Source organism: Trichoderma gamsii (genome assembly GCF_001481775.2).
Source record: "Trichoderma gamsii strain T6085 chromosome Unknown Scaffold_48.2, whole genome shotgun sequence".
In the NCBI taxonomy this organism is placed as follows: domain Eukaryota; kingdom Fungi; phylum Ascomycota; class Sordariomycetes; order Hypocreales; family Hypocreaceae; genus Trichoderma; species Trichoderma gamsii.
This window is the reverse complement of record NW_020171385.1, coordinates 152,124-170,604: the sequence shown is the minus strand read 5'-3', so window position 1 is coordinate 170,604 and position 18,481 is coordinate 152,124. Positions and strand designations below refer to the sequence as shown.

Below are 18,481 nucleotides of genomic sequence, written 5' to 3'. Positions count from 1 at the left end.
TGGTAGTAATCCGAGGTTGTGGTGAATGGATTAATTAATACTAGAGTTGGAAGGGAGCAATCGGTAGAAGAGTATCTATACCCAGCATCAATACCTCCTAAATGAGGAACAAGCTTTGTCTTTACGTGTCCTGCCATGTCAAGTAGTGTACTGAAGCAGGGAGTATTTATCAGCGGTATAAGGAAAGTAATTCCAAGGAGATCAAAAGTCGTCGAAACAGGCAATGGAAAGGAATCAAAATGGATTTTCGATCATCTATTCATACTATTACCGGAGTTATGCGCTATTTCTATTGGAAATAAAGAATCGACGCGAGTTCCCTAACTCCCCGACGGGCCGACGGGCCGACATCTAAAACTCGGCATCTCTCATTGTATAATCGCAAAAAATGATAAATACAGTTCAGAGAATCCACGATTGACATGAGTCTTCGGGCATCATTTTCTGTTTTACTCTTCTTTACTCTAAGTTTTTCTCGAGATTGGCTTCATTTATATACAACATTACACAAGATGGTGAGTGTGAACTCGGTGTTTGTGCGTTAAGCAATATGGCTTACTTGTTGCGTTAGACTGTTCAAAAGCTTCACGTAGGAATTATTGGAGCCGGAATCGGTGGCCTTGCGGCTGCGATTGCCCTTCGTCGGGCCGGTGTTGAAGTTAGTCTGCTGGAAGGCGCTGCAAAACTGGGTGAAGTACGCATCCCCATAGTCTTTTGAATATCACACAACTGACTGAATACTACATCATATAGATTGGCGCTGGCATCCAAGTGACTCCCAATGTGTCTGTCCTCCTTCAGAGATGGGGAATCGACAAAGTGATAGGAGACAACCTAGTTCAGATCGAAGAACTCAACATGCGTCGTAAAGATGGCACCAAAGTTGGATATACTGACATCCCCGTTCTGGAAAAAACCCTGGGAAGACCCTGGTGGCTTGTCCATCGCGCTCACCTCCATGAGGGACTAGTAGAGGTAGCAGAGCAACTGGGCGCAGTCATTCACATTGACTCTCGCGTGGTCGAAATCGAGTATGACTCTGAGGACAGGGTGACAGCAAAGACAGCCAAGGGCGACTCACACAGATTCGACTTGTGTATCGGCGCTGATGGAGTCAACAGCGTTGTTCGCCAAGCACTTTTCCCTGAAGTCATCCCCGAGTGTCCAACCACCAACTGTGCATACAGGGCAATTGTGCCGTACGATCTCATTCGCCAGGATCCAGTTGCAAAGGAAATTGTTGATAAGCTGACTATGGAAGTTTGGATGGGTCCTGATGCTTACGTTATTACATATCCCATCAGCGGTGGCGACGTCTTTAACATGGTGCTCTCGCATCACCCGCCTAAGAAGCTCGAAGCTACTCAACACGACGTTCCGCTTGAGGAGTTGCAATCTGAGTACAAAGATTTTGATCCCAGAATCAAGCGGATCATTGATATGGTTCCACAGACAGTAAGTAGTCCATAAAAGATTTTCGCTCACACATCAACCGCTTCGCTAATCACAAATTTACTAGTCTCGCTGGCCTTTGTTGGTAACTGGGCCCTTGGAATCATGGTCCTCACCCAAGAAGAATGTAGTTCTGATGGGTGACGCCGCCCATTCAATGGTCAACCACATGGCACAAGGCGCTGCAACCGCTATGGAAGACGGTGCCTTTTTAGGCAAATGCATTGGTGCAGTTGTGCAAGGCAAACTCAACTTGACTGAGGCCATCAAACTTTACGAAACCGAGCGTATGCCAAAGGCATACATGAAGCAACAGGTATCATTCATCAATGGCGCAATTTGGCATTTGCCAGATGGCCCGCAGAGTCGACAGCGTGACGCCGCCATGGCTACTGAGATGGAGGGCAAGTACTTTATTCGGAGCAGCAACCTTTACGGAGACCCGCAGACCGTTTTGGAGGTCTATGGATATGATGTCGAAAGCCATGCCGAGGAGGCGCTCAGTCGGGTGTTGAACGAAGGAAAAGATGCTGTTGATCCTAAGACTGGCGTTCAGCGCACCACGGAAAATAAGTATATGGGATGGTTCACGAATGAAGCTCCGAAGCAGAAGCAAGCGGTGCTTTAACGGCATGCGCATCTCATATAACAAGGACTTTTTGTATCAGTATTTATCTTATTTTTTTACTTGATTGAACGTTACGTTTCAGCCAACTGAGCAGCCATGATCTCAATGCCCTTGAAATGAAACTACCATGATACACGAGGATCTCCCCACCTTGATTGATTCACAATGTCTGCATCAGAGCAAAGCGACACTTCTCGTAAAGCAGGAAATGAACTTTTTCCTCTTCGCTTTTCTCTATACGCTGTACATGGAACGTTTCTTGCACCTATGTTACCAAGTAATTTATTTTAAAAACGATGATATCGTACTCACATACGTGGGTCAGGTTTCCCCTACCCACCATGACCTTGTTGGTGAGTATAACCACCCCCACAGATCCAAAACTTGGGGTTTAGCTCTACAACTAGCTCAACGCCACTCTATGGGGCATCTTGGGGGTTTCGGCACAGCACTTCCGACGGCGGCACAATGCCGGCTCGGCTCTCCATACATATATTCCCCTACGGCACGGGGAACGCATCCGCTTAACAAAGCAGACTGAGTCCCTACTATGGCTTCCCCGGTACTTCCCCCAAGCAAGCGGCGACGAGTCACCCTTGCGTGCAGTTTATGCAGACGCCGGAAATCCCGCGTAAGTATTAGATCAGCTGTTTACGAATGGCTTCGAGTGTCGAGTCGCCGACATGACTCTCGTATCTGACAATTCCACAGTGCAGCGGTGATCACCCCTGCGCATTATGCCAAGAGCTAGGCGCAGATTGTCAATACCCAGATAGCTCTACCCCTTCTAATTTGACCGTGGGGAGAAGGTGAGAGTTTTTGATATTCGCATATTGGCTTTATCCCGCCTACTGATCGCAGAAGCAGCTACATCTCCCAGCTTGAGCAGAGGTTACAAGATATTGAAAGCTCCCTCCAACAACTACATAATACTCCGAATGAAGTGCGAGCTACACTGTCGAATCGCGGGGATCACGATACTCCGGCCAATGATTCGGTCTCATTCGTCGAGGAGCATCAATCTGTGCTGCTCCCATCAACCCTGGAAAGCCATGACGCCACTGAGCTAGGAGAGATTGATATCTCGGAAAATTCCATTGATGGTATGGGCGCCATGAAGTTTACAAATGAAGAAGACTGTGGATTTTTCGGTACGCCACATGCGCCAGTTCCTCAGAAGGGGGAGAAAAGATCCCGGCAGCTAACTCATCCAGGTCCTTCATCAAACATTGCGTTTATGCGCTACATATCTCGAGCCATATTACAAGCTAAATCAGGAAACGAATTAGCTGATGTATTAACGCCAACAGATCAGAGACACAGAGGAATCGTAAATGTCTCCAAGTCCAGGCCCCCATCCCCCGGACCAACGCCAGGCAGGACTAATAACTTGATGAGAAACACGGGAGTAAATATATATGCACTACCATCTGAAGAGCGGACCTGGAGCCTCATTCAGCAATACTTTCTCAAAACCGGGCAGCTCTTACCATTCATCCATGAGCCGTCTTTCTGCAAAACCTATGTGCAGATGAAAAACGAGCGTTTTCGCGCCGTCCGGCGGACCTGGCTTGGCCTGCTTAACATTATTCTTGCCATTGCAGCAAGTTTGTCCGCTAAAGACGACATACCTGTTGATAAGAGGATACAAGAGTCCGATATCTACTACCAAAGAGCAAACGGACTGTGCGATCGGGACTCCAAACGAAATGCAAGTCTAGAAATGGGTATGTGTAGGCAGCACGCAGCAGCTTCTTTATCTTTTCTCTCAGTCATGTTATTAATGCTAACTTGTTTTCCTCCTCTATAGTACAATATCTGTTGATTCTAGGCCAATATCTCCAGGGAACTCAAAAGTCCGTTCAGGCTTGGACTACACATGGACTAGCTATTTCGGCGGCTTATCAACTGGGCTTGCATTCACCGGACGCGAACCGGGGATTTTCGCCTTTAGAATGTGAGATTCGTAAGCGAACCTGGTACGGATGTATTCTTCTCGATCGGTACGTCTCTGAGTATCCTCTATAGTGAAAAGGGTGCTAATGAGCTGCATGACCCAGCACTCTAAGTATGACATTTGGTCGACCATGTACAATTCCAGAGTCATACATAAAGCTCGACATGCCTCTTAACGACATACAAATGCTTGGCCCAAATTTGGAGGTGGAGCCATGCCCTCAGCCCGATGGAGCCTTCTTTACAGCTGCCATGTAAGCGATCAAAGAAAAGTTCCCATGAATCTTTACGTTTTTGCTAACGATATCTAGAAAACTTTATGCCATACTCTACAATGTTTTAGATTCGTGTTATGGACAAAACCTTGGTTTTGAGGACCCCGCATCTTTGTCTAGCGCCATCTCCCGTGTGTTTGACGGACAACACCAATTGGACCTTTGGCGGCTCCAACTAGTCCCATCTTTGGGTTTCCGTATCTGGGATACACCAATGAACCCCGAGGACGTTGACAAGATGGACAAAGATTTAATCATCTGCCATAGGTTTAGCATTGTTCTCTCAGTGCGCTACAACAACCTCCGAATTCTGCTTCATCGTCGGCATTTAGAAAGCTTTCTGAAAACCCTTGGGACTTCTGAGGATGATTCAAGCAGCGCTGATAAAAAGCTTTTGCGGCAGATGAGTCTCAACAGTGTTGAGTCTTGCGTCGAATCCGCCATTTCCATCATCTCAATAGTTCATTGTATAACGCTGTCTAGTAGCTGGCGACGCGAGTTGCTAGGCGCGTGGAACTATTCTCTTTACTACAGTAAGTATAGCTTATACCCACGTCGTCTTATATAACAAGCTGAATGGCATCAAACTCACCGCTTTGTAGCATTCAATGCTGCGCTAGTTATTTTCGCATCCCTCATGATAGTATCCACATCCAAAGACGCCCTCTATGATACATCCATCGGGATAAAGGTAAGTCAGTCACGCCCCTACATAGAAAACGCAATTGAAGCACTGCGTCGACTTGATTCCGGAAACCGAGTCATTGAGCGCTGTGCAGAGTACCTTGCCCAACTTTCTTTAATCTTGAGGGCTATGGGTAAGTGACATGCTACGAGAAATATTGTTGTTGTGGCTTTCTCTTTTCTCAACATCCTTGCTCAACAAAATATATGGCCCAACTTACAAGAATATGTCTACCAGCCAATAGCTAACTAGATTCCAAACGATAGATCGCAATGAGTCAGACACAAGCAGTAGTGGGATGCGGAACTTTCCGATTGAACATTCTTCAGATATTTTTCCGCCCAGTGGACTTGAATCTTATATGGACCTAGGAGAATTCATGGTTGATGGGGATTTTGACTTTTTAGCGGACTTTTTGGTCACGCAGAATGGGAAGCATCAATCCTGAGCTTGTATGCAGATGGGCAAGAGACTCGGCAGATCTCTATGCTAAACATGTATGATGCTTTGATCAGAAACACTATTGGCGACACTAATTGAACTAATCTTATCGTACATGTATAATGAATAATAACGGCTTTTATTCAATAGGATAGCGAGTAATGAACCCTGTCTACAGTGGTCTTTCTTTCTGCCGACTTATGTAACGTGAAGGACACCGCATTCCTATCAGTAAGATGTGGTGGATTCTTTTCAAGAGCCGAGATCGTTAAGACAGATGTAGTAAAACATAGTGGGCTCATTTCAAGGAATGAGACTGCCCCGTGGAGAGGCATATCCACTTATTAGGTCTTAAGCTGATAATTGCCCATTCAGAATTGAAGGTTCGGAAGCTAGCGGAAGCCCCTTGGCGATCTGGAGCAGTCGAAGCCGTAGGGCACCGCCAGATGGCTTTCTCATGAGTCGTGGGAGAGATAGGGCAAGAAAAACAGAAGTAGCACTAAAACCACGGCAGTGGACTCGGGAGGACCGAAAGGCTGATAGTATATAGGAATAGAAGTGACAGCAATAGCCGCCAATAGAAGCCGTAGAACTAGTGTCCGCCTAGTATTAGCGAAGTGGCTTAGTGCAATTTCCTTATCGTTGGGCCAACTCTATATATCTATTCCTACGAGTGATTGGTTGAGCTGAGTGTGGAGTTGAGCGCCCCGGGCATCGGCTTCACATCCCGAACCCGAAAAGTCATCGTAGTCTGGGGACCCCGCGTTTTCCAGCGTCTCAGTTCTTCCCCCGCCAGTTCCCCGGATTTTCTAAACAAGCTTAATGAGCTTTGGCAGGTGTTATAACTTGAGAGAAGAGAGATAACATGTAAGCTACGAGCTCTGAGTCAAGGTAGCTCTGTAGAGGCTCGACCTGATCTATTTAAAGGAAGATGGAGCCCGCCGTAGTCATCTATTTTAAAAGCAGGCCGATTAAGAACTTTGTTTGCTCTCAGTCAATACACAACACTATCAATTATCTCTTAAACATGTCCAACCAAGGCCGAAAGTATGAATATGACGAGAGGGAGAGGCGCCAATCTGTGAGCTCAAATGAGCCGGATCTTGAAAGACTTCGAACCAAGGGCGGCCATATTGACAATCGTGATCAACCTTCGCTACCTGTTGTTCATCGAAGTTTTGCAAATCCAGCACCCTTAGGCCTTCTATCATTTGCTACAGGATTGTTTCTACTCTCAATGCTTGGTGTTCACGCACGCGGCATTGTGGAGAAGAATATCTTGGTGGAAGTATTTGTCTTCTTTGGTGGAGTATGCCAGTTTATTTCTGGAATCATGGAGTTTGTTGCCGGAAACACGGTATGACATTTGACAAAAGTGAATAGAACTTCAAGATCTCTAATGTTTACTTCCTAGTTTGGAGCTACAATCTTCCCAGCATATGCGGCTTTGAGCCTAAGCTTCGCACTTAGTAAGAATTTCTCTTACTGTTCACTTACCAGCCTTTGCATCAATGGATAAAGCTAACAAAAACATTTCACCGGCAGTCTTCATTCCAGGATCGGGCATTATTGATGGTATGATTTCTTCCTATCAACGCTTAGTATGAAGCAAACTTGGAACAATTTTCTAACAGTAGCAATAGCCTACAGCGATGCCGAAGGCCATCTCCTTCCCGAGTTCAGTCAAGCGCTCTCCTTGTATCTATGGAGTTGGCTCATACTTAACGCGATATTTACCGTCGCCTCTGTTAGGAGCTCTTGGCCTTTATTCATGGCCCTTTTACTTTTCAATGTCGAATTGACACTCCTCGCCACAGGCTACATGGTTGACAATGAGAGTTTATTAGTAGCTGGAAATTCCGTTGGCTTTCCCGTGGCATTCTGCGCCTGTAAGTATACTTCATCTAATACGGCAATCACTACCCTGGCTAATGATGATTATGAATCTAGATTGGTCCGGATGTGCAGGATTGTGGTCAGGAGGCATGACTCCATTTACGCTCCCGACTTTTCCCATGTACACATATGTCTGATGCATTGGACGGGAAAGAGCCAACAATCGGGTTGGTGGTTTATGGGCCACAAGATTTACTAGTCATGTCACTTTTTAGATTCGTTCATGTCTCTAGTAAACTAATGATAACATGAGACAAAGCAACATGGCGGTGGTGAACGTGCTTGGATCAGTGATATTACTCCACAATGAAAGACAGCAGGGGAGCTCTCATCCATTGACTCATCTGTGTGATTGAGCATTCTTAGATTGTACCTTGATACATATCCGGAATATCTTAGAATAACTTTTCTCCTTTTGCTAATTGCGGATGATCTCTCTCCCGTCTAACCAGTCCATGAGCCACGCATAGCACATCAAGATTCTCCTCCGCCATGACCGAGTCCAAAAGAAATTACCAGATCTCCAACTCAACCACGCTCCGTAACCCGTGTATTCACGCTTCCCCTGGACTACACCGTCCCGTCTCCCGGTGTAAGTGACTAAAGAACGTTGCTTGTATGCAAATGGAGACGTGTCATTCTTGTTCAGCACATTGATGATGTAGTCTGCTTTTTGAATCGCAACTTCGGCGGTTGTTGGTAGAGTTCCGCCCTCAATATCTGCTGCATCTCCCATTGCAAATACGTTCCGTAAGGCATTGCCATCTGGTGCGAAAGCATTGAGACGGTCATCCGTCAAAATTCGCACCAACCCCTTCTCCGTCTTTCGAAGATTCAGTTTGTCGACTAAAGGAACCGAGTTGTTCCCCGTGGCCCAGATTAGCATGCCATAGCCGGTAGCGCCGTCTTCTTGAGTTTCAATCGTATTTTGGGTAACCTTAAGTATATGCGTATTCGTTTTAATGTTGACTCTGCCCTTTTTTAGGGCACTGGTCGCATATTCTGCTAGTTTTTGATCGAAAGGTGCCAAAATATGAGGAGCCACGTCGTATACAGAAACAGACGCCTTGCCCTTCAAGTGCGGAAACAGGACATTGGCGTCTCCATTAAATAAATCCGTCAGCTCAGCCGCCATCTCAATGCCAGTGGGACCGCCGCCAACAATAGCCACATGCAGCAGTTGCCTCTGACGGTCCTCTGATGTCCCTGGCAGCGAGGCCATCTCAAGAATGTCGTTCAATCGGCTTCTAACTGCATTCGCATTGGCAACATTCTTCACGAAGATGGCATTTTCCGTGACGCCAGGGATGCCGAAAGTGTTGGTACGGCATCCTGGTACAAGGATAACCTTGTCATAGTCGACATTGAAACGCTCGTCCGTCAGCTCATCGAACGCTGGCTGACAAATGAGAGTCTTTGTGTCGAAATCGATGTCAACAACAAGTGCTTTGTAATACTTTGCGTGGAAATCCCTCCGTCGAAGAGGCTCATGTGCCAATCGAGGGTCAAACAGTCCGCAAGCGGCGCTGGCCAATAAAGGAGTTACTGCGGAAGTATTCTCGGGCGAGATTAATGTGACATCATACTTGTTGTGGTCGATACCATAGCCCAGGCTATAGCCACCCCAACCACTTCCAATAATGACGACTTTGTCTTTCTGTGCAGCCATAGCTGATGTGTAGGCAAATGGAGTGAGATTTTATTGTGTTAAATACCGTGCATAGACGTATAATTCTCACAAGGACAGGTCCAATTAATATACTCGAAGCGGAGAGACATACAATGACGACTGAATGGGGTCAAGCAGCTGAAGCATTGAATATCGGCAGAACTACTGACGTCACGAAAAGCATATATATCTCCTAAAGAGGAAAGGTTAACTAGAAGACTCATATTTCATCTAGACAGAACTTGAAAATAAATAGGGTCCAAATTCAATTATCGCTGATGCGCAGCGCTTCTAGGTGCAGTAGCATGCACTAATTAGTATTCTCGGGGTTTTGGAACGTTTGATGCAAATGCCGAATGCCGAGTAAATGGGAGAAAAGAGTGGTCCAGGCACTCCATAGTGGGGGAGGAAATTCCCGAGGAATTCCAAGTGGATGCCTAGTGATCCAGCAACTAGTTTAAGAACTGACTTCACAACTCTAACTCGAAACTCAGTACTATCCGACATGTCTGTTAATTACCTCAAGGAGACAGAGACCAACCCGTGTGTAAAACTGATAAAGCCGCTGAGTTTGCTAGGACTTGACGGAAGTAAATGCTACACAAAACTAGCATATTTAGCAACTAAGACCAGCTACTTAATCCAAATTAAATTGATAGCGAATTATATACTTGGGAGGTAACGCAACGGGACTTTTGGTTTTGGACATATACCGTCTTACCTAGTAGACTATTCCATAACAGCTTGAGTTGGACTATACCATTGATTAGATAACTGGCTCCAAAACACCTACGACTCTCTGTTAGCAAAAGAGAGACCGCACCAGGCCCGTGCAGCAAATAGCAAAATAAAGGAAGCGAATGCTAGCTATTGTGTCCAAAGAGCAATTTGATAGTTTCCTCCGATTCCGTATTTCCCGCTACGATCTTCACGCGATGGAGCCCCATAGCATTCAGAGACAGGCTAGTACAATTCTGTCGCGCCGCGCGGGCTTCCATAAAGAGATCAAACTCGTTGACCTATTCCTAATTTAGCTCGGCGCGCGGCCGTCCCAGTGTAGGATGGCGCCAATCAGACCATCTTCCTCAGCTACCTCCCTGTAGGATCTATGGGCATATTCAAGAATACGCGGCAAGTATCAGATCATTATTAATGAGATGTGGGATAAGGGATGATGTGTTTACAAATCGTGATCCATTTGTAATTCCAAGACAGCAAAGTGTGGATGAAAGGATTGGGGAGAACAGGCATATAAAGCACTGCATTATCCCCTGTTTACGTGCCATATCCAACAACTTACTCTTCAACGCAACTTGTCTCAATCTACAACTTCTTTCCCTACCATTGACGAACAAAACTCGATTCTTATACAACTAGAAGAATTTCTACCTTAGCATCATGTCTACCACAATTGCAATCGCTGGCGGCTCTGGCAACGTCGGCAGAACCATCAGTGACGCCCTAGTAGCCGCCGCAAAGTACAAAGTCATTGTGCTTGCCCGTGAGGTAAAGATAAATTAGCATTCACTACTGAAGCTATCCATCCCAAAGCTTGTTCTGACATGGATGTATTACAAGGCCCCCAAAGACTGGTCTTCAAGCGATCCCCCGCTTATCAAGGTCGACTACAACGACATCAATGCCGTAACCAACATATTGGAGAAGCACAATGTCCATACAGTCATTTCTACTATCAGCGTTATAATGCCTGAAGCCGGAGCAGCCGAACGCAATCTCATCAAGGCAGCTGCAGAGGCAGCGCCCACGAAACGCTTCGTTCAAAGCGACTGGGGCGTACCCGCGCCATTGGAAAGGTAGATTCGCACCGAGACCTTCTTTTCTTTTCATTTTTGGTCACATACTCTCATTTCAGATGGGACTGGTAGTTACAAATGCTAACATGTTTGGAATGAACATAGTAACCTTTGCTTACCGCAACATCAAGTCCGCTTTGCCTCGATGGAGCAGCTCCGCCAAACAGACCTCGAATGGACACGATTCCACGTTGGCTATTTCCTCGACTACTATGGCATGCCGCACATAGAGACTCATCTCCCGGCGCCATTCGCTTTCGTCCTTGATATCCCCAACAAAGTGGCAGCCATCCCAGGCAGCGGCAACGATGTATTCTCGCTTACATATACGCGAGACGTGGCCCAATTCGTCGTCAAGGCACTCGATTTGCCTAAGTGGGAAGAAGAAACGTTTTGCTACGGCGATAAGGTGACGTGGAATCAGGTTTTGAAGCTCGCTGAAGAAGCGACCGGTAAGTTCCCTTTACATATACTTGCTAGCTGTAGCTTAATGATCGCTTTTTTCCAACTACTAATTATTCTTATCTTTTCATAGGATCCAAATTTGATGTTACTTATGAAGGCATCGAGAAGCTTGAGAAGGGAGAGGTTACTGAACTACCATCCCATGCCATGGCCTACGAGCATTTCCCAAAGCCAATGCTGCAAAGCTATTTCTCCAAATTCAGCCTGTACATAATCGCCGGCTTGTTCGATATGCCAGCAGACAAATCTCTCAACAAGATATTCCCAGAGGTAAAGACGACCACTGTGAAGGAAGTGCTGGATCTCTGGAAGGGGAAATAGATGACCAGACCGTACGCTTTACTGCGATATTGCGCGGTTCTGTTTATTTGTCAGCAAGTGTAATATTCTGAGCATCAGGCCTCAAGCAATTCAGTATTAGCTGCAGACACTGGAATATATACAATCTTACTCGCTTTGCCAGTATTGGTCGGTCGTATCCCAAGTTCTTCTAAACTAGCAAAGCCGGCGTGCCAAGAATTGTCAAGCATGCTTGTATATCCCACACTTCACTCTTCAAGGATCCTCGAATCCGCCATACACTCTCCATAATGCGTAGTGCTTCATCCAACGTTCCAATCAGTGTTGGCTTATCCAAATCGGCGAAAAGAGTGCGAAAGGCTTGTTCCTGCGTTTGCTCAGCCATGCAGCCGATGACGCAGAGCGGCCAGGTCAACGCCCGCAACCGAGAGGAGCCAGCCATTGTCTGTAACAACTGAAGTGCGTGCGCCACATTTGATCGCACCTCTGGCAACAATGGCAGCCAACCGGAGATGACGACTGCAAGGTAGATCCTCGCCGCGCAGGTCCAAATTGCCGTAGAGATTGCTAGACACAGGTCAGATAATGCAAGTTGATAAAGCCAATGGACCACCATTTACCTGTAAGAGCCGCGCCATCAACGTCTATCCGTGAACTGGCGTCCTCAAGCATTCGAGTAATGTGGCTGGCACGCTCAATTAACTCTGTCTTGCAGTCGACGTGCTTTCTCGTCTTCTCCTTTCTCCAGGCATCTAATGCCGATATGTCGGCAACTACACGTATAGTCCAATTTCGACAGCCGATAAGGTTCGATAGTCGGATAGTGGCCTCGCCCTTGCTATAGGTTCCATCATCTCTGTCGGAAAGAACCTGCGGATGATGTTCGAGAAGTTGTGGTGGTCGCTCAAGGGAGGTGCTCGCCACAACGTCAATGAAAAGAAGAAGCCCAGTAAAGAACCGAAAGCATTCCTGTCGGTTATCCCAGACATAAAAGCCATCTTCAATGGCATATAGCGGGCGTTGGTTGATCTCTTTCAAGATGTCGAGTAGTTTCGATGAAGAAGTTTTATCGGTGTGATTCTGCAGTATGTCTAGGAAGAGAGCAATGGTAGGCGAGAGATGGTTGCTCCAATTCGCCGACCTGCCTAGCGCTACCTCAAAAGTAAGAAACTGAACAATACTCTCCATGACTCGGATCTTATCCACCAGCTTTGCCTGCTCGCCCTGGTTATTCAGCTCCTGTATATCCTGCTGCAGCATATCGAAGCACATGTCTGCCTGTCGTACGAGCCGAGACCAGACTACCGCCTTGCACTGTCTATGCTCTTCCTCAGAGTATGCTTCGCTTAACGCAACTGTGAAGAAGTAAGAGCTGATGCCCAGCACTGAATTGAAAGCAACTTTGCTCTGCGAGAGAAACGAGAAGATCCAGCCACGCCCAGGGCCAAGTAGAGGAGTTTGGTAGAATGGAAAGATCAGCGGGAATACATTGTCCAGATACTTCATGAGAAAGTCCATGTCGTAGTCTTCTCCGTAGAACATCATATCGGGATCAGGTCCAGGCCGACCAAATTTGGTTGCAAGGCTAAGTCCTGGCGCAGCATCGCGTATGTTGCGTTTGCTCAAATCCACTGCAGCGTTTTGACGAGTCGCCTCACTCGTCGCATCGATGTGGGAGTTCAATCCACCGCTAACAGAGTCGTCTTTCGGGACAAGGTTGACGAAATTGAGATCCTCTCTGGTTTGTGCTGTTTTTGCAAATTTCGCGACTCCTGCCGAGGCATGGCGTCTCTCTCGACGATAACCAGCGTGCGTCTTGATCTGAGATTTGATCTGCGCAGCCATGGCCTCTTGCTTTTTGCCGCCATCGAACCATTTGGGTTTCCGCCCGTAGTGGCAGGCAACTTGCAAATCACTGCAGTTGGCGCATTCCGGTCGCGTTTCATCGCACTTTTTGCGACGAAGTCGACACGTCCAGCAACCATCGCATCTCCTTTCTACTCGGGCCATGAGATGAGAGTCGAGGTCAGGAGACGATGCGAGTAGATTTCACTGAACGGGACGCGTGCGATAACTGGAGACAGGATGAGTGAGATATAACAGAGACCCGTAGAGATAGAAGATGGTGAAAAGTCAGTAAGCCATTGTCATCTATCTGTCAAATGTTGTTCTGAGATGCGCCCGGCTGGAAGGTAAACAGGCGGTATTAGGCAGCTGTAATCGCAGCATTTCATAAGTTGCCCTGTACTTATAGGCACCTTAGGGAGGGAGTTCCACTGTAGCCAGCAATTGTAAGCAGGTCTGCCGGCTTCATGACCGACGCCACATCACCAACCCAGCCTCTTACTTGCAGAGCTGGTGCAACATTTTGTCCGACGAGCGCAATTTCCAATCAACCAACAATAGTTTCTATCCATCACTATATCAATTAAAGAGACATATCAGTAATTATTTGTCTTCTGTATCTCTTCAGAACTCTAGCGCAACGCATTTGTAAAAGGTTATAAGTTATTAAAGTAGGGTATCTAGGACATACGACCGTAGGTAGTGGAGAACTCGGGGTCCCCTCTTATTATGTGCATGAGCGCTTTTTCTTTTTTTTTGTTGTTAATCCCTTAGGAATCCTCCTATCACACACCTATTATGGGATGTATGTAATGGTTGATCTCGGCTATTGTCACGACCCAGCTCTTATGGTCACGACAACGGGCCTACCCGACAGGACCCACCGGAATAACTATGGGCCGACTAACCAATAACGAACGACTCGTTCGACTCGTCTAAACGAGCTCAATGAGCGACGACTCGTATAACTCGTCCAATGAGCCTCACAAGCCCAGAACCAACTGGGTATATAAGCTCACTTCACCACGCTCATTTAGATAATCTAGATAGCCAGTTGTTAACACAGTATTAAGATTGCAACACACTCTGCACTGCTTACTCTCTGGTGATTTTGTTTACTATTGCCTACATTGCCTATTAGGTTTCGTAACCGCTCCGCTAACATAAACCCAGAATCACTACTAGGTTTGTCCCTTGGGAATCTACCCTATAATGACTATCTAGTGTATGGTTCGTCACACCTTGCTAAGTTTACTTATCTGCAACGCCGGTGTCATGGCCTGTCCAGATGGACATACTAAAGATGGAATCAATACCCAATTTGGTACCAACCATCTGGTCCATTTCTTGTACATGAACTTGTTTAAAAATGTCCTTATCGATTCATCGGCCCCTGAGTTTAATCCCGACTAATTATTCTTTCTTCCGATGCCAACCGTTTTGGCTTTGTTCATTTCGATGATCTAAACCTCGAAAATTAGTATGACGCAAACCGGGCCTACGCACAGAGTACAACCGCTGCTATTTGGACTGCCAACGAAATCGAACGTCTATATGGCAGTAGAGGTCTGCATGTGTGGAGCGTACACCTGGGTGGTGTAGCGACCGACTTGCTGCGGCACCTACCTGAAGATACTATTGAAGATTTCGGGAATCTTCAAAAGCCCCGAGCAAGGAGCAGCAACTACTGTCTGGGCTGCAACCTCCGCAGTGCTCGAAGGCAAAGGAGGAAAGTACCTTGGAAATTGCCAGATAGTTGGACCGTGGGAATCAAGCTTAGGTATGTGGGGGCAAGGCTACGCCGCATAGGCATACGATTCAGAGAAAGAGGCAAAGCTATGGGCTGTTTCGACCGAACTTGTGAGTCTAAGTGGTTTGGTTAGTCTAGCAAACTAGTTTAGCAGCCACTTTCAGCCTTTGACATATCTCTCCAACCTTGCTCATACGTCCTTCATGCGTTAGTACAGTGACCCGGGCGAATGACATATACATCACGACTGAGATTGATTGATATATCGTAGTTTAATACCTATTCTTAAAGCAATCACTCCTGAGTCTACTATTCAGGCCTGCGGTGCGTGGGGAGATGTTGCAAGTAAGCTGTCTCCTGTATGCGGCACACAGCGTTCCCTTTCGAAACCAAGGGGCTACAACGACGATCGCGACACTTCAGGATCTAAAATCGTCCCTTCATACGCCCCGAGAATGTTAGAGCGCTGTGCTTCTCCATGACTTGTGTTGTTGAGTTGACGGGAAATTAGCGTGAGGGATCGACAAACTCGCATACTGAGTCGCTCGAAATCTGATCTCGCGAAATAAGCTGAAGTATACGGTTCATCTACGGAGCTTATCTCATACTGAGATGGTGAGATTCTACAAATGTGTCCACAAGAATTATTACTCTTACTAATATCATCCTTGATCGATCTAATTTTTTTTTTTTTTTTTTAATTTCGTTGTCCTTTATGCCTCTACGCCCGCTTGCGATCTCTTGACTATGACCCACGACCAATACCCACACTCGCCAATGTTCTAAATACAGACACGATAGCCTTGTTATGATTTTGTACAACACTACAAGCTAGAAGCATAGCCTCTGCTGCAGCTTCAACCGGCTGCAAAGAGGTGGAGGGTTTGAACCAGTACGATGAGAGGCTTGAAGGGGAAATAATAACCTGGTAACCTGGTGTATCCAAAACTTAGAAGACACTAGTGTTGTGACATTTCCTATGAGGCGCGCAAAACTCCTATCCTTTCATTACACTCAGCAAAACAAAAAGAAAACGATATTTGTCCGATTTATAGGGGTTCTTCAACACAATCGATTTCCAGCTATGCAATCAACTGTGTGTTACAGGAGCACTGGCACCTAATGAGTGGAAACTCTCAAATGTACGGAGGTACAAACGTTTGTTTAGTAAACTAGACTAATATGAGCAACATTGTTCCTGCACTTAATATTGAAATAAGTAGAATACGACGCCAGACACTCAGTTGGGCATAGATTTACATCCAACTAACTTAAAAACGGCCTCTCAAAAAGGTTATGGCTACCCGAAATGCACTCAGTCTCTTCCATTCGCCCAAGTTGATAATAGATCTACCACGATATCTCTATGGGTGGAGTGTGCATGGCCTTCCAAGTGGCTAGGGACGAAGGCTGTCCTACGGGAAGCCTTCCGTGGATCCGCCGACCCACCCCTCTTTGTGGATCGAGTAGTTTTCGCCAAGCCATACCCAAATCATATCCAGTTAATGGTTATTGGCCTGCAAATAAGATGGCTTTGGGACATCAGCCAGAGAGGCGCACTTTGGGCGAGAAATCCAGGCTGAACCCCAGCAGATTTGGGCTGGCGACGGTCTTCGCTCAATCGGACCGAGTCAAGATAAGTAAGATACTTTTGAGAACATTTGTCGTACCTTAAATGAACCACGGTGGCCACTTCGGCTCAAGATCCAAGCTAAAATCTGGCCAAATTTGGTCTCTTTCAGCTAGAATAAGTAGAGCTGGTATAATGGACTTTCACGCATCCAAGGTTAGAGCAAACTATTTGGCGTTGTGCATTACTTTACTAAATCTCGACTTACTATAGGTTGCTAACTATTGGTAGACCCACCATACCTTATCATTTGGTGGAGTGTTCAGGGGTCTCAAGTGGCAAGAGATAGGGATGGCACCAGAAGGAAGCTAGACTGTAAGCAAGGGACTGGTCGATGGCCTCCCGGAAAGCTGTCCCGGAATGGCAACTGTTCCTACCCCTTGTCCTGAAGCGAGGTCTCACACCAACCAGATATTGGTGGTGGATTTACGAACTCGCGGAGGCAAATGGAGAACTGAGTGCATTTCAAAGAGTCGTAACTTGCCTCAGGTTATCAAGAAAAATTCCGCTCACTTACAATGTTGATAAAATTGTTGCTCTGAAAGACGCCAAGTAGCAAGCTCATAGCAAGAGGAGCTCAAGAGGGCGAATAATGCTGCGGGCAGAGAATCCTCAACAGATTTGGCTCTTTGACGAGCGGCGACGCGACTTCGGTATGGCTATCTTACGCCCAAGGAAAAATGGTTCCGACAACCCAGACTTTGAAACGTTGCCTCCAGATGAAGCTGGCGTCATCCACTAAAGAGGATCATCACCAGACCCTGATGGCGTTTGCAAAATACGCACAAAATACGCACGCTCACGCCCTGCCACTAAGCCACGGTATTTTGCGTATTGTAATTTCAACACGAGCGGGATGGAATCCTTTGCAGACGACTTAGCTGTGCGAAACGGTCCTGTAAGCAGTAGAGTGGCCTTGTTGTTACGATCTGCTGAGGGTAAGCCGTACTTTGCCCCGATTTCCCCAATGCGATAGCTCCTCCCAGCCTCTGGGGGGACGAGTAGGGGTTTTCCGGTGTTTGTGTTTTTGGTTTGTTGGTTTGTTGGTTTTTTTACCTTCCCTCCGCGAAGAAGCAGCGAAGAGGAAGTCGGTGTTATAGAGTGTAAGATAATAGTGTAAGTAAAATAAGTGATACTGTAGCAAGTCATTTAATTAAATATCTGTAATAAATGAATATAGCTTGAAATTTTTTTAAATAAATAAATATAACCCTATATTTGATTTGTTTGATTTGAGAGCAGCGCTGGATTGCAGCCCAGTTTGTAGATGGGGAGACAAGAGAAGCCGCCCAAGCGTTCTTATCATTGCGCGAGTTCAAAGGAAGCCACAGCGGGGAGTTGTAAGCCTGGACCTTCCAGAAGTAGTCGAAGAATACGGCCTCAGCGAGAAAGTTGGCCACTTATCTTTCTAGTAGTTTATTATTACAGTATAAATACAGTGGCGAATTGGGCTAGCGGGATGGACCCCTGTCTGATTTTATATAAGCTTGCGGGTTATCTATTGCATAGTACGGACCAATTACAGTACATGTATACCAGAATCAGTTAAGTCCATTATGAGGAATCATCCAAGTACAAACACGCAATGACACTTGATCAAAAGTTCTCGCTAGCGTAATTTTACATGGGGTACTCCGATGCCTTAACGTTTCTATGCAGCCGATGACCCCAGACC

At 46.3% G+C, this 18,481-nt stretch overlaps 6 protein-coding genes across 6 annotated transcripts; 3 read left to right on the top strand and 3 right to left on the bottom strand.

The window, feature by feature from the left end:
- Positions 1-512: 512 nt before the first annotated feature.
- On the top strand, positions 513-2,080 carry TGAM01_v209593 (hypothetical protein; the record flags this gene model as incomplete). Its single annotated transcript, XM_018800874.1, has 4 exons — positions 513-515; positions 572-694; positions 754-1,455; positions 1,520-2,080. 4 exons carry the CDS (start codon positions 513-515, stop codon positions 2,078-2,080), a joined length of 1,389 nt encoding a protein of 462 aa, XP_018665706.1.
- Positions 2,081-2,630: 550 nt separating this feature from the next.
- On the top strand, positions 2,631-5,367 carry TGAM01_v209592 (hypothetical protein; the record flags this gene model as incomplete). The annotated part of the gene is made up of 9 exons (XM_024550592.1): positions 2,631-2,711; positions 2,792-2,889; positions 2,948-3,231; positions 3,295-3,807; positions 3,891-4,083; positions 4,141-4,290; positions 4,348-4,844; positions 4,914-5,002; positions 5,263-5,367. The coding sequence occupies 9 exons, from the start codon at positions 2,631-2,633 to the stop codon at positions 5,365-5,367; spliced, it is 2,010 nt and encodes a 669-aa protein (XP_024404671.1).
- A 2,384-nt stretch (positions 5,368-7,751) lies between these two features.
- On the bottom strand, positions 7,752-9,002 carry TGAM01_v209591 (hypothetical protein; the record flags this gene model as incomplete). Its single annotated transcript, XM_018800872.1, has 1 exon — positions 7,752-9,002. The coding sequence occupies one exon, from the start codon at positions 9,000-9,002 to the stop codon at positions 7,752-7,754; it is 1,251 nt and encodes a 416-aa protein (XP_018665704.1).
- Positions 9,003-10,400: 1,398 nt separating this feature from the next.
- TGAM01_v209589 (hypothetical protein) lies at positions 10,401-11,602 on the top strand (the record flags this gene model as incomplete). The annotated part of the gene is made up of 4 exons (XM_024550591.1): positions 10,401-10,508; positions 10,581-10,816; positions 10,922-11,268; positions 11,352-11,602. The coding sequence occupies 4 exons, from the start codon at positions 10,401-10,403 to the stop codon at positions 11,600-11,602; spliced, it is 942 nt and encodes a 313-aa protein (XP_024404670.1).
- A 169-nt stretch (positions 11,603-11,771) lies between these two features.
- Positions 11,772-13,591, bottom strand: TGAM01_v209590 (hypothetical protein; the record flags this gene model as incomplete). Its single annotated transcript, XM_018800870.1, has 2 exons — positions 11,772-12,148; positions 12,202-13,591. The coding sequence occupies 2 exons, from the start codon at positions 13,589-13,591 to the stop codon at positions 11,772-11,774; spliced, it is 1,767 nt and encodes a 588-aa protein (XP_018665702.1).
- A 317-nt stretch (positions 13,592-13,908) lies between these two features.
- TGAM01_v209588 (hypothetical protein) lies at positions 13,909-14,163 on the bottom strand (the record flags this gene model as incomplete). The annotated part of the gene is made up of 2 exons (XM_024550590.1): positions 13,909-14,000; positions 14,121-14,163. 2 exons carry the CDS (start codon positions 14,161-14,163, stop codon positions 13,909-13,911), a joined length of 135 nt encoding a protein of 44 aa, XP_024404669.1.
- Positions 14,164-18,481: the final 4,318 nt, after the last annotated feature.